The sequence below is a fragment of the Crocodylus siamensis genome, chromosome 1 (genome assembly GCF_052110815.1).
Source record: "Crocodylus siamensis isolate JL-2025a chromosome 1, ASM5211081v1, whole genome shotgun sequence".
NCBI lineage: Eukaryota > Metazoa > Chordata > Crocodylia > Crocodylidae > Crocodylus > Crocodylus siamensis.
In genome coordinates this window covers 6524400-6552200 of record NC_143395.1, presented here as the reverse complement: position 1 = coordinate 6552200, position 27801 = coordinate 6524400, and the positions used below count along the sequence as shown (strand labels likewise).

Sequence of the window (27801 nt, the reverse complement as noted above, 5' to 3'; positions counted from 1 at the left end):
CCCTAGTTGGTCAGAACTGGGTTTTTTAATTGCAGAAATGTATCCTATTGATATAGCTTTTTTGTGTCTTCTTTAATTGGAGCAACAGTATAGTTAGGACAGCTGTTGGACATAAGGACACATTCCATCATGGCTACAATGTTACAGTCTAACATATGAACAGTAGAGAGGGAGCTGAATGGCAACCTAAGCAGTATATGAGTAAAGTGCATATAAACTGAGAATAAATAAATTAAAGCTGTAAATTAGAAGGTATCTATACAGCAGAACAATGAGGTCTGGAACAACCTTTCAACTGGAGAAATGGGGTCAAAACCCTATTTGATGATTAAATGGAGCATGATGCAAAGTACTATGATTATTTTCAACAGCAAGGGGCAAGAGCTGATAACTCAAGAGGTCCCTTCCAGTCATGGGTTCCTGTGTTTCTTGTTTTTAAAAAAATTCAATTTAACAAATTTTTTTATACCTTGAATCATTCTCAAAGCTTTCCCTCCAAACCCCCTCCAATTTTCCAACATTCTCTTAAAATGTAGACACCAGAATAGGATGTGTCATTGAATTCATGGTTGTACCAATATTTACACACACACACACATGCACGCACGCACACTCACACAAGTGTTAGCTCCCAACTGTTAATGTAAACGAGTCTGAAAACAGAGCCAGAGTCTAGGGATAAAAATATTTATTTTATTGATTGCAGCTCTGTTCAAATTGATGAACTGTACTTTCTCATTATCACTGTGGATTTATTCCTTGAGACTTCCTTAGACTGGGTGTGTCCACATATGCTTATGCAGGCAATGCAATAAACCCCGGCACTTACTGCGCCAGAGATTCTTGCTCCTGGGCACTGCTTTTACACATGCACCCAGGACTGCAGCATGTTGAGACAGTTGGAGTAGCATTGGCTGGCAGAGGTCTGGGGGGTTAGCCTGCCAGCCCAGGGCTGCTCTGATGTGGCTCAATGTGCTGTGGAGGGGATGGCTGGGACATGAGGATGTTCCAATATGGGACTAGCTAGCAGGTATTCCCTGCACTGAAACACCTTCACCTCAGCCAGAGCCTTTAGTGTCTACACGTGTGGTGTTGTGGAGTAAAAAACTCCACAGCAGGATAGTACTTGTACTTGTATTTACTTGTTCTTGCACGCGTGTTGAGCTCAGAACCAGTCAATGACCACAAGTCAGTCTTTAGGCTTGCCTCTCAATAAGTATTTACAAGTACTATCCTGCTATGGAGTTAATTAGTTTCCTGCAGCCTAATGGAGTGCACGTGTAGAAATGAGACATTTACTATCAAGCTAATTTGTCTACTCGACAGTAAGTGTCTTGTGCAGACATGCCCAATGAGTAGCATTTAGCTTTGCAAGTAGTCCCAGAAAGTCAATACTTCAAATGGGTAAAATGTACCCTTAGATTGAAGGTGAACTTAAAACCTACTGAAATCCTCAAAATGAGGTGTCAGTGGGTGCAGCTACATGTCCGCTGGACTGTGCAGTTGTTACTGCACAGTCATTTAATATTTGCTTAACTGGGATTACTGCACAGTCCTGATGCTGCGTGGGTCTTTCCCCATGCTACTGCGCAGTAGCAATGAGCTACTATACAGTAGCTTGTTGTTACAGTGCAGTAGTGTCAGCATCACGATTTGTGCCCGCCAACGCTACGGTACCATAGCTTGTCACTACACCAACATAGCATCTCACGTAGATGAGCCCAGTGGGAGTTAAGTGTGGCTTTACGCTACCTTTCTGCACGGGAGTGAATTTCATCCATTGTGTATAAAATATATACAATTAGCCCATCCATGGGCAGCTTTGCTCTTCTAATGTAGGCACAGAGTATTTACAAAATCTTTAAACATTGAACGGTTATATCAACCTGTTCCTCTTGCCTTTCCCATTTAAAGACAATATATTTCCTAGAGTATTTGGATACAAGACTGCATTCAGACAAAAAAGAAAAACACAGTGTGGCCCTGCTTATCTGCAAAAATGAACATTTCTAAAAATAATATTAAAATGTATTTAAACAATTAGATATTTTGTTCATCGATAAAAGCTTATATATAAAACACTATACAGTGGTTTTACCTTACTGGTCAGTTTAACCCAGTATCCTATCTTAAGGTGCCATGCATTGGACAACTCAGAAGAACATGTAAGTACTTTTTAAATGAAATTCAGCTTTATGGAAGGACTTCCTCACTAACTCCCAGTTGTCAGCCCTAAAGTAAAACAGTCCTTATAAAGCCATTGGAAGCTCATCTGCTTTATCCAGCTCACAACACTTTCTAAAGTCTAATTGGTGCTTCTGTTTGGCATAGTTGTAGCTTGAAGAAATGAGCTCTGTTCATTAGTCCTACACACTTGCTCACATTTTAACATTAGCTCCCTTTCCTTTTAATCAGGAAGCCTCTTATTAATCTGACTATGACACATAATAAACAGGACTGAGCTTCTCTGTGGTACTGTTTTACGCTTGCTCAAAATTGCTTTTTATTTTGTCCTTCCCTTTAAGTTCTCCTCTTAATGCATTTCATGGATCCTCATTATCTTTTGTTGGTCTTCTTGGCCCTTTGTCCTGTTTCTGGCCGGGTTGTTTTTCCAGATGCAGCACTTTCAGACTTCTAGATGTGACACAGGCATTTTACATGTTATTCTGCTCTGACACACATGCTTCTTCAATGACTCTCTTAACAATCCAGACCTTGTTCTTGCACGCGTGTTGAGCTCAGAACCAGTCAATGACCACAAGTCAGTCTTTAGGCTTGCCTCTCAATAAGTATCATCTTCTGCTTGCCAGTGTTGGATTTCATCAGACAATGTTGCCCAGTTACACAGGGTTTAGAAGGTGCTTCTGAATTGCCTCACCTGGTTTTGACTAACCTAAATTATTGTGTTAATAATACATTTTGTCCCACCTCCCATTCACTTACTCATTGAGATCATTAAAAATATAATGAAGACGGAGTTGTCATATGTCTGTGTTAGGTATCTCACTGATAGCCATTTTTTTGCACTTAAAACTAGTTGTGAATTATTCCTAACACTTTATTTCCTATTATTTGACCAGTTTTTAATCCACAACAGGGTTATGACTTATTAGGTAGGCATGGTTTCATAACAGTTTCGTGTGGCGGTCTTTAGTAAAAAATCATTTTGGAAACCAAAATAAAAACCTATAGATCTTTTCTTTATCCTCTCTCAGTTTACCTGTACTAGCTTAGAGGGTATGAAATTCTTCTTGGTCTAATTTTTCCATGTCTTACTAAAGTAACATTTCATTCCAGATTCTGAATACTTGCTGCTAAACACGAAACCTTGGCGATAAGCATGGTAGAAACACATAGATGTGAAATCAATTTAAAGAACTTGAGTTACGATGGATTGCTGAAATACAGGGCATATTGCAATCCAGTTAGCTGCTTTCAATTTTAGGTAAGCATAGGTATTTGAAAGCCTTTTACATTCAACAGAGCTTGAAATATGCATTGTGTATATCAGATTTGGTAGGGGCACTATATCCTTATTAAAGCTTATTTCATTTTACAAAACTATAGCTCTTTACATGCCTTTACTTATTGAAAACCACTAATGTCTGAAAATGACACTATTAGGACTGAAGTTAATAATGGAAAAATCCATCTACATGTTGACATTAGATCTCTGAATGTCTTGTTCGCTGGACAGTTCAACAAATTGTTTGCTTTCTTCTGGGACCTGGTATGAAAACCAAAAAAAAAAAAAAAAAATTAACCCCAGCTCACGCCCTTTGGTCTTTCTGGAGTTCACACCCAAAATGACTTCCTAGTGCAATATAAATATCATTCTTTCCATTCACCTTTTGCATTTAATTATTGAAAAAATCATCTTGCTTCCCTGCTGTTTGGGGAGAAATTCTGAGCCATTCAGTGCATCTTTAGTTTAGAAGATTTCCACTGTCCTGACAAAGGAAATGCTTCATAACATGTAATATATCCATGCTGGGGTTTACAAATAAATTAGGTACTCAACTCCCCGTGTAATTCAAAGGAATTGGGTATGAATCTACCCTAACCTTCTTTGAAAATATCCACCCTACATTAACATTTTGGGTTGAATCTTGCTAACATGGATATTTCTATAGATATTGATGAACTCTGGAACTGAGGTTTATATTTATTCTGGTTAAAAATAGGCTGGATTTCTTTGTCATCTACACTTTAAACTCTTCTACAGTTTCTAGTATTATAGAGGCATGTTGTGTTTCCTAACACGTTAATACACTCTCCTTCTCTTGGTAAATAAAAATTACAATACTTATTGGTATTTTTAATAGTGTCATGCCAATACACATGAATCAATACAGAAGCACCTTTATGGCAGGCTCTATATTATTTTGCCAAGTATTTGGTTAACAGTTTATTCATAAAAAACCCCACCATTTTGATCTAATTTTATTTGTGGATTTCGCTGAATTTAGTGAACAAGTTTGGCCAACTAAAAAATTTAGAAATGATATTCAAAATGTCTAAATTAGTAGCTAAGACATTTCTGAAATGAAACAAGGTCCATAGGTATCACTCAGGTGGGGGAAAAATTGTTTTTTTTCTAAATATTTTTAAAAAACTTTTGGTTTGAGGGATTAACTGAAATTATTATTTTTTTTTCAGTTTGGGAATGGAATAAGGAAGTTGGTTATTGGGACAACCCCACTGGATAAATGCAGAATATGAAACAGTGCCTTTCCTGAAGAATGGGCCATCTAAATAGACAAGGAAAAAATCCTGTGCCTTTCAGCTCATGTCCATTTAATATATAGGGAACTGAGGCTCATATAGAATAAGGTGCTTCCCCAGAGTTATACACATAGAGCTAGTAATTGGACCCTACACTTCTGAATCATAACACAAAACTTTCAGTAGAAAGCCTTTCCTCCATCTATAGTGGGAAAATTAAGAAAGACAAGACAAATCTTTTTTTTCCCAATTATCCCTGTTTGCACGATTTTTCTGCCATGTGGGAAAGAAATCAGAAAAAAATATTTGTATTTATTTTTCAGTCAGGAACAGACAGATGTCTCAGACATTAAAACCCTATTATAGAGGTGCTGCTACTTTCACTGGGGAAGCAGCTCTTGTGGGGTCAGGGCTATCTGACCTAAAGAGATGCCGTCATTGCAGAGCAGGGGCAGGCAATTATTTTGGGTGGAGGGCCGCTTGCTGTGTTTTGGCAAGCTATCAAGGGCCATGTGACAGGCAGCCAGGGGCAAATAAATATTAATTTTCTAAAATGTTTAGGGGCCCCGTGGGCCAAACAGAATAGACTTGAGGGCTACATTTGGCCCGCAGGTTGCATTTTGCCTGCCCCTGTTGTAGAGGTATCTCTGTAGGAAGAAGTATTTTTTTGGTGCTAGGATTACATCATTTCCTCTAAATGGAAGAAACTGTCCTCCTGCTGTCAGACCTGCATCCACACAGGGCTGGGGGGGAGGGTGGGGAGGGTTGCCAACAGAGCTAATCAATTATTTTATGGACCTCTTCAGACCCTTAGCCAACAAATCTCTCCGAGAAGAGCTCTGTAGTGTAGATGAGGCCGAACTGACTCTAGATGGCAGCAGATTACAGTGGATTTCTTCCTCTTTGCAACCTGCCTCAATAAGGTTTCTCTTTATTCCTCATTGATTTACTTTAGGGGCTGCAGCACTAACACTCTTGAGGTTTCAGAGGTGGGTCTAAAGGACCCCAAACCTGAGTTAAAGCAGTTTTTTTTTTGAAGCTCGGGTCTCTCCTGCTTCAAACAAGGTTATGCCCATACTGCACCCCGATCTCAAGCATGCCAGAGAGGGAGCAATAATGGACAGAGCCACCAAGAAGGGTTCAAGGCCTCTGAGCGTGGTGCCTTCAGAGAGAAGCTGGTGAAGAGGCCAGAATCTCCAGGCAATCCCAGGAATGCAGTATGAATCCCCAGAGTCCCACTACATGAGCACCATCAGTGCTGGACCGCGCTATTCTCTCTACTTCCCATAGCAGGAAATACAAGTGTAGCACTTCCTGCTGGCTGTGTTCCTTTGCGGTTATATCCTACCTCCCAGTAAACTGAATCGTCGAAGCAGTTCTGATCCGGGGCTTGACCCAAGAAAGGCAAGTTGAGAATTAAACCTGCAGGAAAGAAAATCCCATGAGTTCAACGGTGCACATGTTCCACAAGACGTGCTACAAGGGGTGCCCTTGGGAGGAGAATAATGGCCTTTGCCCTGTCTTTTTAGTTATCAGTGCAATTTTGGAAGGCAGTAAGCACCACCTTCAAGGTGGTGACGTTTATCAGGAAATACCTAATGCCACACCGAATCAGGGCCTGTAATATCACGCTGGTCAATATTACAAGTGTTGCAGTTGCGCGATACTTTCCATTATAAAGGCTCAGTTCTTAGATGTTTACAACTTTCTCAGATTTAAATTGCTTTTGGGGAGTGTCTGGGTCAGTCTGAGTTTTTGGTTTGTTTAGCACCAGTTCTAATGAGACGAAGGTGAAATGTCCCCCTCCCACCCATGTTCTCCTAATCGTTTCACTGAGGTTCCAGTGCTTCCAAACTGTGGAGTATGGTTTTGAAATGTTCAAGAAAGGCTGGCCTTGGAGTCAGGGGACTGCTTTATGTTTCATAGTTTCATAGTTTCTAGGGTCAGAAGGGACCTGAGCAGATCATCGAGTCCGATCCCCTGCCATGGCAGGAAAGAGTACTGGGGTCAAACAACCCCAGCAAGATGTACATCCAACCTCCTCTTAAAGACAACCAGAGTAGGAGCCAGCACCACTTCTCTTGGAAGTTGGTTCCAGATCCTAGCCGCCCTGACCGTGAAGTAGCACCTCCTGATATCTAGCCTAAATATGTTTGTCCCTATGAATATATACCCACATTCGGTCAAGTTATAAGCCTTTGGAAATAATATTTTGCAAATCCTCAGTAGAAATCTGTTTGGAAGCAGTGTTCTAGTGCTAGATAGCTTAGTGCTATCTAGCTCCACCTATTTTAAGCCATCAGCTAGCAATAGATAACAGGGTCATCTAGTCTGACCCTGTGTAAAACCCAGTCAATAGAATTTCATCCAGCTACACCTGCATAGCACCATTCAACTTCATTTTGGCTAAAACATATTATCTAGAAAGACAGCCTGATGGGGTGGATCCAAAAGGGGCGTGGTTGTGTCCCACCTTTGCCTCTTTACTGTTAGAAGTGTGAGGCAATAGAACAGACTGGGTGTGTCTACACAAGATGCTTCACTGTGCACTAAACTAATCTACTGCACAGTAAAGCATCACCAAGTTACAGTGCTAATAAGCTACCCCGCAGTAAATCAGTCTACTGTGCAGTTAGCTAGTACCTGTAGATACAGGTACTAAACTAACTGCACAGTCGATACTGTGCAGCAGGGCTCATGTAGATGCTGACCAGGAGCAAATTTGTTCTTGGGCAGCCACCACAGCAGGGGGCCTGGCCCTGGCACTGCTTAGCTCCCAGCTCCCCATACTGGAGGTGTTCAGAAAGAGAGTGGACAGCCACTGGTTGAGGATGATCTAGGTGTAGGCCTATGTTCTACTGTGGGTATTTTCCATGTTTCCATGTTTTGCTGGTTGCCTCCATCCTGGGACCAAAGCCAGAGGTTCCTGCATAGTGGGTCTTGCCCTCCACTCAGAGTAAGACCAATCACCACATTTGACTTCAGGAAGGAATTTTACCCCATGGTCAGATTGGTATGCACCATGGGGGTTTTTGCCTTTCTTTGTAGTAGGGGACCTAGTCCTCTACCCAGGATCTCTTGAGCATATATTGACAGCATTTCATAGAAGCAGGACATTGGTTGCTACGATTCTCCTGCTTTACCCTGTTAGGCTGTTAGAATAATAGAAAGTTAGGGTTGAAAAAGACCTCAGGAGGTCAGCTAATCTAATCTTCTGCTCAAAGCAGGACCCTCCTCAACTATATCATCCCAGCCAAGGCTTTGTCTAGCCTCCAAGGATGGATTTTCTACCACTTTCCTGGGTAACCTGTTCCAGTGCTTTATTAGTCTTCTAGTGAGGAAGCGTTTCCTAATATCTTAACTATACTTCCCTTGCTTCAACTTGAGACCATTGCCCCTTGCTTTGTCATCTGCCACCACTGATAATGGTCCACCTCCATCCTCTTTCAAGCCCCCCTTCAGGTAGTTGAAGGCTGCAATTGAATCCCCTCTCAGTTTTCTCTCCCCCAGACTGAATAGGCCCAGTTCTCTCAGATCTCCTCAGAAGTCGTGTTTTCCAGTCCCCTAACTAATTTTTGTTGCCCTTCAATGGACTCTTTCAAATTTGTCCATATTCTTTTTGTAGTGAGGGACCCAAAACTGGACATGGGACTCCAGATGCAGCTTCACTATGCTGAATAGAGGAGAATAATCACATCCATCAATCTGCTGGCAGTGCTCCTATCAATGCAGCCTGGGATGCCATCAGCCTTCTTGGCAACGAGGGCACACTGCTGGCTCATATTCAGCTTATTGTCCACTGTAACCCCCAGGTCCTTCTCTGAACAACTGCTGCTTATCTAGTCAGTCCCCAGCCTGTTCTGGTCCATGGGATTGTTCCATTCTAAATGCAGGACTTTGAACATACCCTTGTTAAACCTCATGAGATTACTTTTGGTCTAATCCTCCAACTTGTCAAAATCCCTTTGAATCCTAGCCCTATCCTCCAGTGTATCCCCTGCTCCCTTCAGTTTGGTGTCATCCATGAACTTGCTGAGGGTACACTCCATCCCATCTTCTAGGTTATTGATGAACATATTGAACAAACCAACTGCAGGATTGACTTCTGGGGCACTCCATTTGACACCAACTCCCAGCTAAATGTTGAATCATTGACTATAATTCGCTCAGCCTGATGCTCAATCCAGTTTTTTATCCACCTTACAGTCCATTCATCCAACTCATACTTTCTTAGCTTGCTTGTGAAAATGTTGTGGCAGACTTTATCAAAAGCCTTGCTAAAGTCAAGGTGTATCATGTCCACTGGTCTCCCCACATCCACGAAGCCAGTCATTTCATCATAGAAGGCAATCACGTTGGTCAGGCATGACTTGCCCTTGGTGAATCCATGCTGAATGTTCATAATCACCTTCTCCTCCTCCTCATGCTTAGAAATGGCTTCCCTGAGGACCTGATTTTTCCAGGGAGTGAGGTGAGGCTGACTGGTCTGCAGTTCCCTGGATCCTCTTTCTTCCCATTCTTAAAGAAGGGCACTATATTTGCCCTTTTCCAATCATTTGGGACCAATCCTGATCACCATGAGATTTCAATGGTGATGGTCAGTGGCTCCGCAGTCACCTTGGTATCACATCGCTGTTAGGTCTGTGTTATGTCAGGGTTGAAGGTAGTCTTATGTAGAGTTTAGATTATGATTGTATGGGATGGTTTGGATAGGGATAATTCTGTTTCAGGCAGGTGATTGGTCTTGACATATGGAGGTTGCTTCCAGCTCTACTTCTCTAGGATGCTATGATTCTTTTGCATGTGAACTCTCAGCCAGGGTCTAGCCTTACCCTCTGTTTTTGCACTGCTCCAGAGCCCATGGGTAAATGGTGCCACCACCAGGCATACCCTCCTTTCCTCTGCTGCTGAACTCAGCAGAAAGGAGGAAGAGGGGAGAGGCAAACAGCATGTTTCTAAAGATTTATAAGCTTTGGGTGCTCTGTGCATCTTACTAACCTGCAAACGCTCCTCCTATTAGTGCAATTCCAAGTGTACAACCCAAGGCAGCAGCCTGCATACCAACAGAAATAGGATGAGATGACCTGAAAAAGGATGGATGAAAAGGTCACAAACAGTTAAAACAGCACTCAGTTTCCAGAGCAGGAATTTTACTGCATTGTATATATTTTTATTATTGCTCTCAGCAGGATAAAATTACCAGGTAGAGGGTTAGACTTAAATATATAAGGAAATAATGCTTTTCTTGAAAAAAAGGTGATTATATTTATTTATTTAATTTATATCCACCCTTCCCCAAAATGTTTCAGGACAGCTTAAAGTAAGAGAAACAGAAAAACTTAAGAGGGAAACCAGAATAAATAAAACAAAGCAGAGACCCACTAGACACCATCTTGGTCTAGCTTTGGTTTGCTATATGATGCCCACATTACTTGCGGGGGAAGGAGGGCATTCAGACTCAAAGTTTGGCCTGAGAAAATGAAAAGCTTATTGAATTTTTGCAAAACTTCAGTAATGTCCCTATGAGCAAAAAGAGCAACCATAAGATCTTCATTTTCATAGTAAGGAGTGCACAGGGCACAGGGTTGTCAACTGCAGCAATTTTCTTGTTTTGTGTAACTTGGTGGCTTTCCTAATGCCTCATGTCCTGGAATCAGAGGAATTTATGAGAATCTCAGCTTTTGTTCAGGGGGACAATTTCTGGACCTCAAAGATGGAAAGAAAGATAATGTAAATTGTTCAGCCTAATGATTCATTTTTTGTTTTACATCTCAGGATGTTTCAGGACATGATCCAATTTTTTTTTTAATACTTTGAGACTGGCAATGCCAAATGTGGTCTCAAGCAGCTTGCACTGAATAAAACACAAAATGGCTGCCAGCCTTATGAAAGAACTCTCTTTTTTTGGTTTTTTAAACTCACAGATGTTCTACTTGTATCGCAGCTGCAATGATGCTTGCAATCCCGCCCAGTATTCCAGGCAAGCCATGTAAATTATGGACTCCGCAAGTGTCTTGAATTTTCAGATAAGAAGCAAGAAGTGGCTGAAATCAGAGGAAAGCATAATTTTAGCTTAGTTCTTGGTTTTCAAGTTCTAGTGTAAAAATTTATAAGAAAAATTAGCTGTGAAGAAAATACAATAGTGAAATATGCTTCTTATACATAGTTAGTGATTTGCTATTAATACTGTGACCTACCTCATCACTTATATTATTTACACAGAGGAAAGTGCTAATATAATTTGTATCGTTACTGGATATACAGAAGTTCTGTGATGTTATTAAACGGCGTAGCCATGGATACACATTTTGAGTTGGAAGGAAAATAGGGTGAAGATCCCAACAAGCAAATACATGCCATGAATAGGTGGTAAAAAATGATCTGTTGGGATATTTTCTCTTAAGGAATTCTATTTTATTGAACTTGAACCTTTCATGGGATTGTGTTGATTTTGATAATTTTTTCATTAAAAATCTGAAACTAGGTGTTTTAACAGCATCCAAATGTTTTGACTCAATATTTTTGGAATGGGACCTATCCATTTTTAATGCAAAATAACTTTTATGTTAGAAAAGTATCTTATAATGAATTTTTATTTAGGAAAGTATCTTATCATGTGGCAAAACATTTAATGGGTTAGTTCTGAATAAAAATGAATTTTCAATTGACCTGACACAGGCATCCTCTTTGAAATTGCTGTTTGCTTGGGAATTTTAAATTTTCATTACAACCAGGCTTTTTAATTGTTGGGGGTTTCCCAACAGAAATTCAGATTCAGCTAGCTCAGATAGCTGCATTTTTTCAGGGATCGGGACCACCTATTCTCAAAGGTACTGAAGCATTTATACACGTACTCCAGGAGTTGGGGGAGGGAAGTGCTTTAATTAAAGAGGCTCTGAGAACCACTCTAATTAAAGCACCCAGAGCGTCTTGTGTATCAAAGTCTATGCACTTAAAAATGGAGGCAGGGATGCTGTATCTAACACTCATTGAATGAGCGTTAGATAAAATGCCCCCATTGCCATTTTTAAGTGCGGGGACTCTGACACACAAGATGCTGGAGGCTGCTGGAGCATGGTTATTATTACACTCCAGCAGACTTGATTAATCAATTCTGCTTCAACGCATTGTAATTACAGCACATCAGCACAGCCTCATTGCTCCTGTATAGGGGCCAATTGACCTGTGCTGATGGTTGCCTAGGTCTTGCTAATCTCTATCCATACTAAAGGCCTGCTTCTCATCTTCTAAATCAGGAGTGACACCAGTTTCTTGCCTTTGTTGGAGGTTAAACTAAATAACCCCTGAAGCAGCATTTGTCAACCTGGGGGTCATGACCCAAAAGTGGATTGCGAGAATATATGAAAGGGTTATGAACAAACTTTAAAAATGGATTCTCCCTTGAAGGAGAAAAATGGCCAAAACCATTGCTTTTTCTTTGCAGGCTGGCAGAGTTCCAGCCTGCAAAAAGCTGCTGGGGTCCCACCTCCACCTCCACCCCCTGCCCCACACACTGGGGGGCTGGTGGCAGGTGGCAGTGGGTCAAGGGTGAGTGGGTTGAGATTGGGAAGTTTACAAATGAGTCCTGGTACACAAAAGATTGAGAACCACTGCTCTACATGTCCCTTCCAGCCCTACTTTTCTATGATTTTATGAATCAAAGAACTCAGTGTGAGGTCAAAAATAAGCCCAACGCCTGTTACTTTATTTGAGACTTACAGTCAGGAACTTGAATCCGATGCCAGAGATGATTGCAGCGACAAAACCAATTAACATAGCGCCAAAAGTCTCGATGCCCAAGTCAGCACAGGACCCCACTGCTACTCCGCCTGCTAGGGTGGCATTTTGAATGTGAACCTGTATGGAACACAAAGTGATAGAGGGTAAGAAAAGAGGTGGACCAGAGATGTGTTTTGTAAGTGTGGGCATTTATATAGAAATATTTTCATGCCCAGATGTGCCAGGGATTTCATTAATCGAATTAGCAGAGGTCATTGAAGGACCTCTGGCACAGCTTTATGAGCACTTGTGGTGTTCTGGCGTTGTGCCGGAGGACTGGAAAAAGGCCAGTGTGGTTCCCATTTTAAAATAAAGGGAGCAAGGAGGACCCAGGAAACTATAGACCAGTTAGCCTTACCTCGATCCTGGGGAAGCTTTTTGAGAGAATTATCCTGGCACATGTCCACGAGGGGCCAGCAGGGGAGATTATGCTTAGGGACAACAAACACGGGTTCATTAAGGGCAGGTCCTGTCAGACCAACCTGGTGGCCTTCTACGACCAGGTCACAGAGTCCTTAGATGCAGGGGTAGCAGTGGATGTAGTCTTTCTGGATTTCAGGGAGGCCTTTGACACTGTCTTTCACCCCATTCTCATTAAAAAACTAGGAGACTGTGGCGTTGATACCTATACAGTCAGATGGGTCAATAGTTAGCTGGAGGGCCGTACGGAGAGAGTGGCGGTGGACGGGTCATTTTTGACCTGGAGAGATGTGGGCAGTGGGGTCCCCCAGGGCTCGGTCCTTGGGCCCGCAGTGTTCAACATCTTCAGCAGTGACTTGGACGAGGGGGTAAAAAGCACCCTGTTCAAATTTCCTGATAACACTAAGATATGGGGAGAAGTGGGCATGCTAGATGGGAGGAATAGGCTGCAATTGGACCTAGACAGGTTACAGGGGTGGGCGGATGAGAACAGGATGGGATTCAACACCGACAAGTGCAAGGTGCTGCACCTGGGGAGGAATAACCAGCACCGTCCCTACAGGCTGGGGAAATCCCTTCTCAGCAGTGCAGAGGCAGAAAAGGATCTTGGAGTCATCGTTGATACCAAGATGAACATGGGCCGGCAGTGTGGGGATGCGGTCTGAAAGGCCAACCATACCTTGTCATGCATCCACAGATGCATCTCGAGCAGGTCCAGGGAGGTGATCCTCCCCCTCTATTTGGTACTGGTCAGGCCGCAGCTGGAGTACTGCATCCAGTTCTGGATGTCGCACTTCAGGAGGGATGTGGACAACATGGAGAGGGTCCAGAGGAGGCCACTCGCATGGTCAGGGGACAGCAGGGCAGGCCCTCCGAGGAGAGGCGATGGGACCTGAACCTGTTCATCCTCCACAAGGGAAGGCTGAGGGGGGATCTAGTGTCCTGTTACAAACTAGTCAGGGGGGATCAGCAGGCATTGGGGGAGATCCTGTTCCCCTGAGCACTGCCAGGAGTGACCAGGAATAACGGTCACAAGCTGGCAGAGGGGAGATTCAGATTAGACATCAGGAGGCGTGACTTCACTGTCAGGGCGGCTAGGATCTGGAACCAACTTCCAAGCAAAGTGGTGCTGGCTCCTACCCTGGGGGTCTTTAAAAGGAGGCTGGATGAACACCTTGCCGGGGTCGTTTGACCCCAGTACTCTTTCCTGCCCATGGCAGGGGGTCAGACGTGATGATCTGCTCAGGTCCCTTCTGACCCAACCAACTATGAAACTATGAAACTATAAGCGAGTCTGCTCCGCATGCGAGCTGACACACAAGGAGCTGCATCGCTTGCAGTTGCGGAAGTGGCAAAATGCACGTTAGTATGGAGAAAATGGCAGCAGTGCACTTTTGAATTCAAACACTTTCTACGTGTTTGAGTTCAAAAGTGGACTCCTGCTATTTTCTGTGTGCATTTCACCACTTATACAACTGGCAGTGCCGCAGCACCAAGTGCTCTTCAAAGTGCCCAGTGCTCCGGCACTTTCATGCGTAAAAATGCCCAGTGTGACTTACTGCATGCACCTTCTTTGTCATCACATTGTAAAAGATGTATTCATTCATTTAAATGTGTCCCACAGAAATGGATGTGCTATTGAGAAAGTCAGGAATTAATCCCCTTAGAGACCTGGTTTTAATCCTCCTACCCAGTAACTGCTGCAGCCAGGACTACATATGTCAATCCATGGATTCACAATAAAATAGTAGGATAGTCTTACTATATGGTTAAGTAGGGTCCTAATGTTTTAGAAACCACTCCTTTGAAGGTAGGTATTTTCTCAATACCTTTAAAAACTGGTGACTCTTTGCAATTCCACACTAGATTCAATGGCAGAAGCAATTATCTTACCATATCAAACTTGCCTCTATGCTCAATGAAGCTGGAGAAGGCAAATGCTGTGACCGTACATGCAGCTAGAGAGAAGTAAGTATTAACTATTGCTCTGTATTGAGGATCCCCAGGTACTGCAATGGCAGAGTTGAAACTGGGCCAAAACAACCAGAGGAAAAGAGTGCCTGTAGGAATACAAAGAATCATTTCCTTACCAGATGGTTTTGAATGACAGAGATCCAGCAAAGCACAAATAGCTTCCCAATGGCCGAAGGAGGGCGACATGCCTGAGAAGTGATCAAAGGCTTGGAAAAGTGATGGAATACTACACAAGAGTGTGTTACACTAGACATTAGACCCCTGGCACTTTTGAGCTTCTTTCTCTCCCTCCCTCTGTATTCAAGGAGACTGACAAAGAGAAACACAAGTATAGTAATTAGTCCTGGTCTGTCTGGGTTCACCCGAAGACTTGTTCTATGGCCATTGTCAAGTCACTGAGGAAAAGATTTTGCCATAAATAATACCTTACTCTTGGGGTAGGTCCTTTGGGATTCTTGCAGGCTAAAACTCCTCAATGTAAGGAAAGGTCGAAGAATCTTGCCTATAAGTTCTTTATGTCTTAATTTTTTTTCAAATGCGATATATTGATCACTCACCTAACAGGAAGGTTTGGGAGATTTGACTCATTGACTAGAGGTGGTTAAAGATTTTCCAATAAGAAAATGACAGTAATTTCCTTTAAATAAATGCTTGGTTGAATTTCTCTCTCCCACTGGAATTTGTCTCTCTTTTGTCTCCCTTTTTTGCTTTAAGCAGTTATCAGTTTTGGGTTGTTTTGAAAACACAACAGCAGCGGCAGAAGAAAAGTAACTCATTGCAAGGCTCATGAGCAAAAAGTTGTAGCCTAGCAAGGGGAGTACCGTATGCAGTGGATGAGAAAGGGAACAACTGAGTAGTACTCGCCATTGTTTTTACAACAACTGCCTCTTACTTACCGATCATAGCAAACTTGTCTGAGTGATAGGAAGACCCTTCATTTTCATGACCTTTTTTCAAACCAGGGCGATACAAGACTCGGGCTGCAGCCAGCCCAAAGTAAGCTCCAAAAGCGTGAATAGTCATTGATGCTCCAATATCTGTGGCCTACAATAGGGGAAAAAATATAAACCCTATCACTGTTGTGGCCCATAGTGTGGTAATGGTGAAGACAGGATTTAAGACAGGAAGAGTTTGGATAGGTTTGTCAATTGACTTTCCTTGGTAGAGACTAGGAGTTAGCATTTGAGACCGCTACAGAGCGAAGATGTACCACAGTAAAGACACAATGGTTAGCATGAGTTATTCTTACTAGTTATACAGAGTACTTTTTAGATGAGTCTTTAACAGTTCTTAAAAGCGTTATGTCCAGACCCAATTCCACCCTACTAGAGTTCCTTAAAAAACGTAACGCTTCCTTCTGCTTGCTCTTTTTCGTGGTTTATTCTTATAGCTAAAATTCTGACTTTTTACAAAAGTAGGTCAATTAATGTTTGTTCAGGGACTTAAGCAGAGTGGACTAAGATCACACCTAGGAGCCTAAGACCAGTAGATGCCTGGCCCTTAGCACTTCCATTCTTTTATTCAGAGGCTGTACAAATCAAAACTTGTGGGCGTAGCATCCTAAAACCTTGGAAGGGTTCAAAAGCTTAGTTTCAATTTTGTGGGTGAATCCTCTTTTGTTAAAAAACTCAAATTTGCACACTTTTGAATAGTGGGGTGTTAGGAAGTTAGTTCTGGATGGATGTTTTGTTGCTCAAGTGAATTTCTGGGGGGGAAAAAAGCTTGATACATGTTAAGACGTGAGAATTGTTTGCTAACTCTCCCCAACCACTGCACTGTCCTACTGGTAATTCTGCACAGATATACAGACAAGCATGATACAGGAGAAAAATGTTAATTTAGGTTTAGGAGTCCTGATCTTGGGATTTAAAGTGAGGCCTGCAGTATATAAATAATGAAGGCGGATTCAGGAGACCTCCAGTGGCTTGCTCCTGCTTCTCATTCTCCTAGAGAGCTAGTTTCACACTGAGCATGAAGCTCTTTCTCAAAATTTAAATGGTGCCAGTACTTTCTCACTGTAGGTTTTCTCAGACCAATAGATCTAGAAGTTAACTATCCTTTACCGCTCATTTTGAAAGATATTAGACAATCTCATGAAAAATATTACAGTCACATTTTATGCCACAAGATGGACTTCACAAGAAGACTTTCAGGTGGTTGGCAGTCACAAATTATGCCAACACCTGGAATTAGCAAGCAGAGAGGAAGAGGAATAGGCAAGCAAGTGAGGGAGATAGGAAGTTGTGCCACAGAGAAGTAGTATTTTAATGCTGAAGCTAAGCAATGAGATGGCTAGACAGAGGAAGCAAGTCGGGCAATTGAAAAACAAAACCAAAGGCTTGAAGTGCACCATGGCAGAGCAGAGAGGTGTTTGCTTTACCTATAGTCTTTCCCCTTACTTATTAAAAATAAAAGCATGGTACCTACTTTCAGGACATCCACAACAAGGTACTCATTGCATGAAAAGAATATGATCTCCATAATTGTCAGGATCACCATTTGGACTGGGCTTGTTTTCCCCAGGAGAGCTCCAAATGAAATCAAGACAGTTGCCGTGCTGAAGTCTGCGTTGATCATGCTGGGTTTAAGGAGATGGGAAGAAACAGACCCCAAAACAGACAAACATTGCATAAATAAAAATCAGTTGAGCATGACCAGAAATGAAATGGAACACAAACATGTAAAAAATAATGTCATCCATAAGACCTTAACACTTGAGGACTGAAAAAGGAGCATGTTAGAGTCCTACATTTGGGCTTAACAACAGTAACAAATCCCTCCTCAGGAGGCTCTTCACAGTGTGGGGTCCATGACTTGGTCTAGATCACAGAGAGGGTCCTCTGGAAGGTTACCAACATACCCGCACAGACCACGTCCTTGCCACGCTGGATGAAATCTGAGTAAGGGAGATGGCAGTAGGCTACTGAGAACATCAAGAAAATGTGTCTTGTATTTGTAGTGCTGACATTTCCATGGGAAGTGTCAAAAAAGAAGCCTATCTAATAGAAGTAATATCAGTAGGGCTTACAAGAAACATGTCCTCAAGCTAAATTTGACTCCACAGCCTACAGGACTAGCTACCCATTGGCCACTGGTATTCATGGAGGGAGCCCTTGGCTCAGGTCCAGAACAAATCACACTCAGACTTCTGAACCATAGACAGATGCTCCCATACGCTAACAGGCAATTTAAGGGGATGCAAACCCCTTGTTCTGCTCTGGGGCTGCCTAACTGGTGGCCCATGGGTTGTATGCAGCCTACAAGGGGTTAACTGGCCGCGCTGGGGTTCCCAACAGGCTGTCACTCCCCCTATTGCTCTGGCTGCAGCAGGATCCAGGGGCTCCAGGATCGTCTTCTTTCTGGCTTTCCCTTCCCTTCCTGCCCCAGTCCTGCTCTATTCGATGGTTCTTCTCAGGTCACAGGGTGTAGCTCGTTTGGGAAATTCTTGGTGCTTTCCTGCTTATGTGCATCAGTGATGTTTTTGTGGGTGGGTGCTAGATACGGTTAATATGGGAACTGGGAAAATATGTTAACTCATACCTGACTGGGAGCTCTTACTTATACAAGAAAGCTTCTAGTGAGGTCTCTGTCAGGGAGATGATTGTAACCCAGTTAGTCTTTATGCCCTCTATTGGGTTTTCCAGTAAGGTATAACAAACAACAGAAAACAGGGTGTCAGATGCACAATCTGTCAGCTGGCTATGCCTGGGCTGGGTTAAGATATTCTGGCAAATACTGTATTGGGAGGACTCATTTGCACATAAACATTTATTATGAATCATCACTGTAGTGCATCTCCACATGCCATTAAGGCGATGTGATAAATTCTGGCACAGTTTGCACTGGAGTAAACTGCTCCTGGGCATACTGTCTACCTGTGTGCCTGGGACCACAGCAGTTTGAGCACCCATGGAGCATCCCTGGGCTTGCAAGGCCTGGTGGGGTGGGGTCAGCCCTGGACTCTGGGTGACAGCATCAGGCAGCAGAGGGGCTGGATGGGGCATGAGGGTGCTCAAGTGTCAGGGTAGATGGCAGACAGCCCCCTGCACTTTAGCATCCTCATGCCCCACCCAGCCTCTGTCACCATCTACACGTGCATTTCAGTGGAGTAAATTACTCTGCTATAGGATTGTTTTGTCCCCAACAGTACTATCCTACGGCAGAGTTAATTAATTTACTGAGCCCTAATACTGGCACACGTGCAGACTGTGACGCTTTACTGCGGAGCTAATTAGTCAGCTGTAATAAAGCACACATGTAGGTTCACCCACAGTGGTGTGCCTTTTATAGGCCTGGAGATCAAAAACCCTACAGTAGTCAATGAAAAGACTTCCATCAATGTTAATGCATTTAAAGAGGCTGAGCCTATATTCAGGGGACATGTTGCCATTGCTTTTAGTGGGAGAAGTATTTAGCTTGGTAGAAAGTTATACCTACCTTTTAACAGTAATCTGAATTTCCCCTTCTTTCATATGCCAAAACCCTTGCATGAGGGTGCCCCACTGGATACCAAGAGCAGCAATGAGCATGTTGATTCCAACACTGGTGAATCCATAGTTCTTCAGGAAGGTCATCAGGAAACCAAATCCAACAAATATCATCACATGAACATCCTGAAAGACTGTGAAAAGTCCATGAAGACTGTGACTAGACTTGCCAAGGGGAAGTATTTGAAGCAAAGAAATAATTTAATAAGGGCAGATATGAAATAGAGTATGATTTCTTATAATCAATGCAATCTGGAAAAGTTGTAACACTTGGTTTAGGGACAGAAGTTAGACATAAACCGGTTTAAATGATCAGAAACTGGTTTGAGCTTGTAACAGAACAAAAGTGCAGTACACTTAAACCACTTTCAAAATGCCCAAAACTGGTTTAAGAGAAACCCTGTTGCATGTAGTATCAGACTTAACTGATTTAGGTCAAACCAGTTTACGGAACGTCTGACCCACACCACCTTCTTGTTCAAATTAACTCAGAGTCCCCCAGCACTGCAGGATGCTTTGTAGCCCTGGGCCATGCAGTCTGCTCCAGTGGAGCAGGGCTGACCCTGCCCCTCTGCTCCCTAGCCAGAGCACTATCACTCCTTGGGCCGGCTGAGTAGGAGAGTGTCCCCAGTGGCCGATTGCTGAGCCAGCAGTGAAACTGGAAGTGCGCTTTCAGTGGCACTTCCGGTTTCATGGCTGGCACTTCCAGGGGATGCATGGCCGATTTCAGGGGGTGCACATGCACCAGCGTGCACCCCCTACACATCACCAATGGTGGGATTTAAACCCCCTCCCTAGCCTGCACCAGACTCCAACCAGGGTCTTCCTGGAAAGGGGAGGAAACCCCTCTGAGGCTTTTCCCCACGCTGCAGAAAGCAAGGCAACACCTGGTTGGGGGTCCAGTTGGGGGTGGTGTTTTCTCCCCCATCCTAAAGTCTATTATTAAGTCCCTGCTCTGCACCAGGGCCAGGGATTGGGGGGGCCCTGCCAGGCATGGGCAATGCCCTCTGAGGCTCAGGGACCTGGGATAGAGAGACTGTTCCCTCCAGGAGTGCCCCTCAAGGGTGGGGGGGGGCATGTGCTGGGCATCTAAGCAAGGATAAGCCCTGCTTGGCTGCATTCTGCTGCCTTTCGCAGTAGCTTCATAGTTTCATAGTTTCATAGTAGCTAGAGTCGGAAGGGACCTAGGTAGATCATCTAGTCCGACCCCCTGCCTTAGCAGGAAAGAGCACCGGGGTCAGATGACCCCGGCAAGGTGCTCATCTAACTTCCTTTTAAAAATCCCCAGGCTAGGAGCCTGCACCACTTCCCCTGGAAGCTGGTTCCAGGCCCTAGCCGCCCTGACTGTGAAGTAGCGCCTCCTAATATCTAATCTAAACTTACCCTCCACCAGTTTGTGACCGTTATTCCTGGTCACTCCTGGCAGCGCACGGGGGAACAGGGACTCCCCCAATACCTGCTGATCCCCCCTGACCAGTTTGTAGCAGGCCACAAGGTCCCCCCTTAACCTTCTCTTGTGGAGGCTAAACAGGTTCAGGTCCCGTAGCCTCTCCTCATAAGGCCTGCCCTGCTGACCCCTGATCATACGAGTGGCCCTCCTCTGAACTCTTTCCATATTGTCCACGTCCCTCTTGAAGTGTGGCGCCCAGAACTGGACGCAGTACTCCAGCTGCGGCCTGACCAGTGCCGCATAGAGGGGGAGGATCACCTCCCTGGACCTGCTCGAGATGCATCTGTGGATGCATGACAGGGTACGGTTGGCCTTCTTGACTGCCTCCCCACACTGCCGGCCCATGTTCATCGTGGAGTCAATGACGACTCCAAGATCCTTTTCCGTCTCCGTGCTGGCAAGAGGGGAGTTCCCCAACCTGTAAGTGTGGTGCCGGTTCTTCCTCCCCATGTGCAACACCTTGCACTTATCAGTGTTAAACCCCATCCTATTCTCATCCGCCCACCGTTGCAACCTGTCAAGGTCAGCTTGTAGCCTATTGCACCCTTCTAGTGCACCCACATCCCCCCACATCTTAGTGTCATCAGCAAACTTGAACAGGGTGCTTTCTACCCCCTCATCCAAGTCACTGATGAAGATGTTGAACAGTGCGGGCCCGAGGACCGAGCCCTGCGGAACCCCACTGCCCACATCCTTCCAGGTCGAGAAGAACCCATCCACTACCACCCTCTGGGTGAGGCCCTCCAACCAGTTGGCGACCCATTTGACCGTGTGGGCATCGACACCACAGTCTCCCAGCTTTTTGATGAGGAGATCCCACCTGGCTGGGATGCTGGATCACCCTCCAGCTGCTGGTATGGGCCACTGCAGAGGTTTGGCTGCCTTTCCCATTTCAAAAGTAAATGTCTGCTCATTTGCTTCTCAGTTCAATCTACACAGTGTATACTAACCTGCAAAGATTACATTGATTCAGCCTGGGGATTTTTGATTGTCTGTACTTAGCCTGAAGCTCTGAGGTGAAGGTCTGCTGTTTTTTAGCTAAAAGCATAAATCTGATTTGGACTTTTTAAAAATGTGGGGTACCAATGCTAGTTTGCTAGCTCTTATTCTGCTTTGCTGATGACTATAACACCACATTTTACCAATGTTGGTAATCAAGATATACCTAAAACACTCCTGCATTCTTGTTGGTGGAAACAGGGCTAGATCTCTGTACTAAATTGAATGAAAACTGTTTTTAAGTATCTGCTTTCTAAAATATTATGTACACTTATTTGAAATGTTGCAACCTACATACTTCATCATTACATAGATATTTTATTATTTCCTGATTAAAATATTTTACTTTTTTCCAGTACTTTATCCTGTTCAGTAGAAGTATCTGCACCCTTTTTTGATTATGAACTTTTTTTTTCTGTATTACTCTTCCCAGCAAGAACATCACTGGAGATTCATTCCTTTAATCTCCTCCATCCTTTTCACATACACTCATCTAACAATAACAGGGAAAATAGACATAGTAATGGGAATATTTGGATTAAAGTTATAGTCTCCAAATATACTATTTTGACAAGGTTTCTGCTAGTTTCAGCATGGAAGGGCCTGGTGTCATGTTAAACTAATTACACTGAGTTAGAAAGTTTTCTGAGGAATTGCACTGTCATGCTTACGACGATCTAAATAAAACACATTATGACAGGGGGCCATCTTGAGGCTGGTCCAATCATTGGCCTGCCCACCTGTCTAGGATAGTCTGCCCACCTTCCTCACCTGCCACAGTTTTGTTGTAACTAATTAGTTGTCCATAGGCAGGAAGCTGCCCTTATAATGCCCAATGCCAAGGGCATAATACACGGCTCCATACCAGCCCTACACTGTGTCCCATGCCTCGCAGATGGCATCACTCTATGGTTCAGGCCCCACATTGGGCCCCACTATATTCCAGACTGAGCATTTGGAACGTCACATTCGGGAGGTCAGCAGTAAAGTGTCTTCATGGGAGGTTTAGCCAGCATGACAAGGGGTGCCAACTTCAAAGTGCTCAGAACTGCTGCACTTGCAATGGTATATGCCCCAGACAAATATTGTGTTCCTGTATGGTCCAGAAGTTGTCACACTAAAAAGCTTGACACTTTACTTAACAGTACACTGAGAGTCATAACAGGCTGGACAGCCTACATACACACAGATGTACTTACTGTACTTTTGGGCATTACATCAAATGATTTAAGACAGACCCTAACATCATTATTGACAAAAGAGGCAGGAGATGACAAAAATTACCTGTTCCATCAACTATTACCTAAAGATATGAATAGATGGAGGCTTAAGAGGCTCAAAAGTCATAAACCATTTGTACGTGAAGCCCACAACCTGCTGGAAGAAATTGGGGATAGTCAACCAAACTTATGGGCAGCAATGGAGTGGGCTGACAGCTGCAAAAGCTCAGACCTATTCCTGTCGCATTTTATACCAACACCATATAAGTCGACTTTGACACCAAATTGGGCACGACTTTGACAGAGAAGTGTGGGTCAAGCTCAACAGACTGAGATCTGGATACAGATGCTTCAAAACAACGCTTCACAAGATGAACATCTCAGACAGCTCCCTGTGTGAATGCAGCGTCCAGCAAACAGCACTGCATTGAAAGCTACAATCTTTACAAAAAGCCCAGACGGAGCAGATGGAATCCACACATTGAGTGATAAAACCAGACAGTGGCTCATCGATTTGGGCACTGATATCTGACACTGTATGAAAGAGAAAGACAGCTGCTTGTGGACGTCAGAAAAAGAAAACGTGAACATCAATGTTGCATCTCACAGAAAAGAACCTTCCCAAACTGCTTCAAGCCTTCATAGCGCAGACATCCGGCACAACCATAGAAAGACTGTCTAGTATTTTTGGCCAAACACCTAGATTCAACAAGTGGTTTGCTTGGTAGAACTAGGGGCTTGTTGCAGCCAGGAACAAAACTCCAGCCAACTCCAATGGGATCTGAGTCTCGTTCAAAGCTTCTGCAGTGCAAAAGGACTGACAATATTGTGCTAAAAACGTGCCCCCCTGAGAGGACCCTTCTGAATGTCCATGAGCAGTAGTGGAACGATCTCCCCAGTTTCCAGTGCAGTTAGTTGTACAATAGGCAGAACAGAAAGAAAAGGGTGATAGGAAGCAATACAATTCCTCTTAACAGAAAGCACCATTTAAACAATGATAGCAACCAAAACTTCTACAACTCTTACCAAGCCATACAAATAAGAATACTTACATGGGTATATCTCAAGGTGTAGTGTTTGTTCTTCATAGAGTTCATATGTGGAGAATTCTTTGTATCTTACAAATATCCCAAATAAAGCAATGAGGATCACCTCCAGAACAATCGCCAGGAGAGAAAATTTGAACCTCATATTGGTGGAAAAGCCTGACGAAGGCATGGGGAAGGAGCTGAAAGCTGGGAGGGCTTGATAAAGAGAGTGGTTTGCTGTTTGCCTTCAATGGGGCAGCATCATTCAGTGGAGCTGAATGATATACCAAGAAAAAAAAATGAAGAAGAGAGCACACCCACCCAATAGCCCCACCCACCAAGGGAGGGGAATGGTGTAGGTCAGTGAGCCAGTTCCCAACCCACAAGCTGTTTCTGTGATTAAAATGCTGCTAAATATTAATTTGGTGACATATGTGCTTCATATACTTTGTAATGCAAAGTTTCTTTCCTTGTTGTAGGTAATGGCTTTCTTACAGTATGTATTTGGGGGGAGGGGGTGGGAATAGCTATCTGAAATAATACCTGCATTGAGTAATCTAGTGCATGCAGCTTTAAACTCTGACACAAGCAAGATGAATCAAAATTGGTTCCCTACAGGTGGCATTTAGCTACTAGTTGCAAAAGGCAACTCAGACTGCTGGAGACTTAGTGAGTCCAGGAGCTCTGCCCAGTGCCTGTGTCTCCTCTTTAAAAAGGTTGATGGTAAACTGGAAGGTTCAAAACAATCTCGCAACTATGATTCAAAATTGGAAAACACACTTTACAATGAGAGATTTAAAGACTTTGAGGCATAGGTAAAAGGGGGGCTTAATCTGTATGTACGGGTAAAGAGAGAGGATACGGCAGGGGAGTGAGTCTCTTTTGTCTTGGGCAACCTTGTCCTATGTGCACATAAGAGTGTGGAGGGCAGGGGGGACATAAAGGAAAATCTTCAGTTTCTCAGATGCCAGTATGTCAATCAGATGCCAGGATGCCCAGTATGCCAGTATGTCCATCAGATTGTGCTTCTGCAGAAGGGAAAACCTGCTGTATAAACACAACTCATCTGTACATGCATGTGTATGTGCATGCTGCCCTTTCCTTAGATGACTGTCACAATCTGATTACAGTATCCTTGCTGTAGCCAGCTTGCAGTCTGTGCCTACGGTAAAGTGATCCTAGCCATTAAGTCTAAGCCTGGAGAATTAATCAGTGACTTTAGAACTGAAAATAAAGGGCTTAAAGAAAAAAGACCTAAGGATAAATCACAGAGCTATGCTTTAATATGGCAAAGCTAGAGTGAAGACATTCATACATTTAATTTTTTTTTATGGCTGCATTTAACTATAATGCTACAAAGAGAGGGGGTTGAACATTTCTGAGTACCTGCTGGTCATCATGGTTGGGGCACAGAGGTAAAGGTAGAAGCTTCAGTGCCTTGCTGTAAGAAACAGTAAGGCTACAAACAGACCCTCCCTCTTCTCCGATCCTAGGATAAGCCATTGTATCCCAGGACAAAGCACAACTTTTCAGACATTCATGCACACTGTGCCAGGATAAATCCTCAAAAGGTACATGGGATAAAAAGTACTAACAGTTTATCTCAGGAGATGTCAAAGTGCATCTGAATGGTTATCCCAGGATTGTATCACTGAATCAATGGCAGAAAAGTGGCAATGCTTTCAGCTGCTCACTAAACCCTGATTAGAAGGGTGATGTGTACACACACCAGTCCCAGGACATTTCTGTTTCAGGACAAATTATAAACTCCAAAGCTTATTGCTCCAGAGTTTATTTCTCCCGGGAAGCTCTTGGGCATGCCATTTACACATGCACCTAGAGCTGGGTCAGAGCAGCCCTGAGCTGCCAGGCCGATCTCCCGGACCCTGCCCCAGGCAGCACTGTTCTGACCTGGCTCAATGTACTGTGGGCGGGGATGTCTGGGGCACAAGGGTGCTTCAGTGTAGGACTTGCCCCAGCATCCTCATGCCCCAGCCACCCAAGGAAGTGTCTATACATGTGCTGCTGTGCACAAAAAAACTCCGCAGCAGGACAGTACTTGTAAATACAAGTACTATCCTGCTGCAGAGTTTTTTTTGTAACCTACCCCATTGCAGAGTTCATCAACTTCCTGTACCCTAAGAGAGACACATGTGTAGACACCGAGAGGTTTCCTGCAGAGCTAAATAGTAATCTCTGCAGTAAATATCTCGTGTAGATGCAACCACACAGGCACTACTTGTCTAAGGATAATTGTAATACTTGTTCTTAGCTTAAGATAAATGATTGAACATGCTCTAGAGACACATCTCTTGATGCCAAGAAGGAAAAGTTCATGTAAAATGTTACAAAATCGAGAGTAAAGTTCATTTCTATCACACGTCATTTAAGCACGTATCTTTAAATTAGCCTGACATTAATGTTTTGCTTTGTGATTCATACACTAAAAGCTTCTTGTTTTAAAGCTTTCATAATTTTTGTGCTTGCTAACTTCTTTTGGATGGAGAGGAAGTAATTACATGTAATATATTTAAAAGTGCTGTTTATAACGTTTATTTGATTTTAATGAATCAGGTCAGATTCATTTAACCAGGATTTCAATTTTAGGATTTTCCAGTACTGTGTCTCTACATACACGCATGCACGTGTGCGCGCGCGTGCATGCGCACACACACACACACACACACACACACACACACTATGTTAAAAGACTATTATTCAGGTATAAGATTGAAACCCTCAGACATTAAGAAATATCTGATTTAATAGTAGTCGAGTATCCAACCTGCACACTGTGTTTTTAGTGCATGGATAACAAAGGGATATGAGTTATTAAAGCATAGAGGGTCCCATCTATCTATCTATCTATCTATCTATCTATCTATCTATCTATTTTAATAACTCATATCCCTTTGTTAGCTATGCACTGAAAACACAGTGCACAGGCTGGATACTCAAGGGGACTGTATTAAGATTGTATTAAGAGATATATAGATATATATCTACATATAGATATATAGGTATAGATATAAGAATGTGATTAACGGTTGTACTTAATGAATATGCATGGTAAGGTGAATTAAGCTTGGGTAACCACTAATCTGGCATATCCTGGCTGTTGAATGTTTGACTTTGTAACCTAGGTAATGGCCTTTTAATATAGGGTTTTCATGAAGAGGCTTTGTATTTATATTCCTAAATTTGTGTTTAAAACAGAAACATTAAAAAAAATACACACATGTAACACTTCTCCAACTTGAATCATCAGTGAGCCTTAAACTTTGAACAACTTTCAGCAATACACACTGCTACCACTTAAAATACAAGACTAGCAGTGTCATCTACCAGCAGGAGAAGGCTGTTAAGCCAGAAGGTGGAAACAGGTTTGGGGAGGTTTCTGGAGGAAGACCAGCAAGGTCTGGTTCTCTTTTTCTCTCCTAATCTTATAACTGAGGAAGCTCCTGCTTCCTGGGTTATCCTCAGAGATGTCCTAGGTGCCATGTGTTGAGGGCCTGTGTAGATGAAATGGGGATCCTAAATTGAAGTGGTGGGTTTTAAAAAACACCGCTCCAATTTAGGGCTGATTAAACCCCCGTGTTATGAACACACGCCACTGACTTTCCTGTCTCTCTGGTGGGAAGGGGAGGGTGAGCTGCCAGTGGGGGGAGTGGTTGTTGGGCTGCGATGGGGTGGTGGGGAGGGAAGATCAGGCTTGCCAC

The 27801-nt window shown here is 43.4% G+C and overlaps 1 protein-coding gene across 1 annotated transcript; it reads right to left on the bottom strand.

Annotated features, from left to right (window-relative positions):
- Window positions 1-671: 671 nt before the first annotated feature.
- On the bottom strand, window positions 672-24319 carry RHAG (Rh associated glycoprotein). The gene is made up of 10 exons (XM_090030774.1): window positions 24107-24319; window positions 19336-19519; window positions 17326-17476; window positions 15795-15942; window positions 14818-14984; window positions 12445-12582; window positions 10648-10769; window positions 9724-9809; window positions 6074-6147; window positions 672-3727 (listed from the first exon to the last, which is right to left on the bottom strand). Exons 1-10 carry the CDS (start codon window positions 24270-24272, stop codon window positions 3653-3655), a joined length of 1311 nt encoding a protein of 436 aa, XP_089886900.1. The 5' UTR covers window positions 24273-24319; the 3' UTR covers window positions 672-3652.
- Between the last annotated feature and the right edge of the window lie 3482 nt (window positions 24320-27801).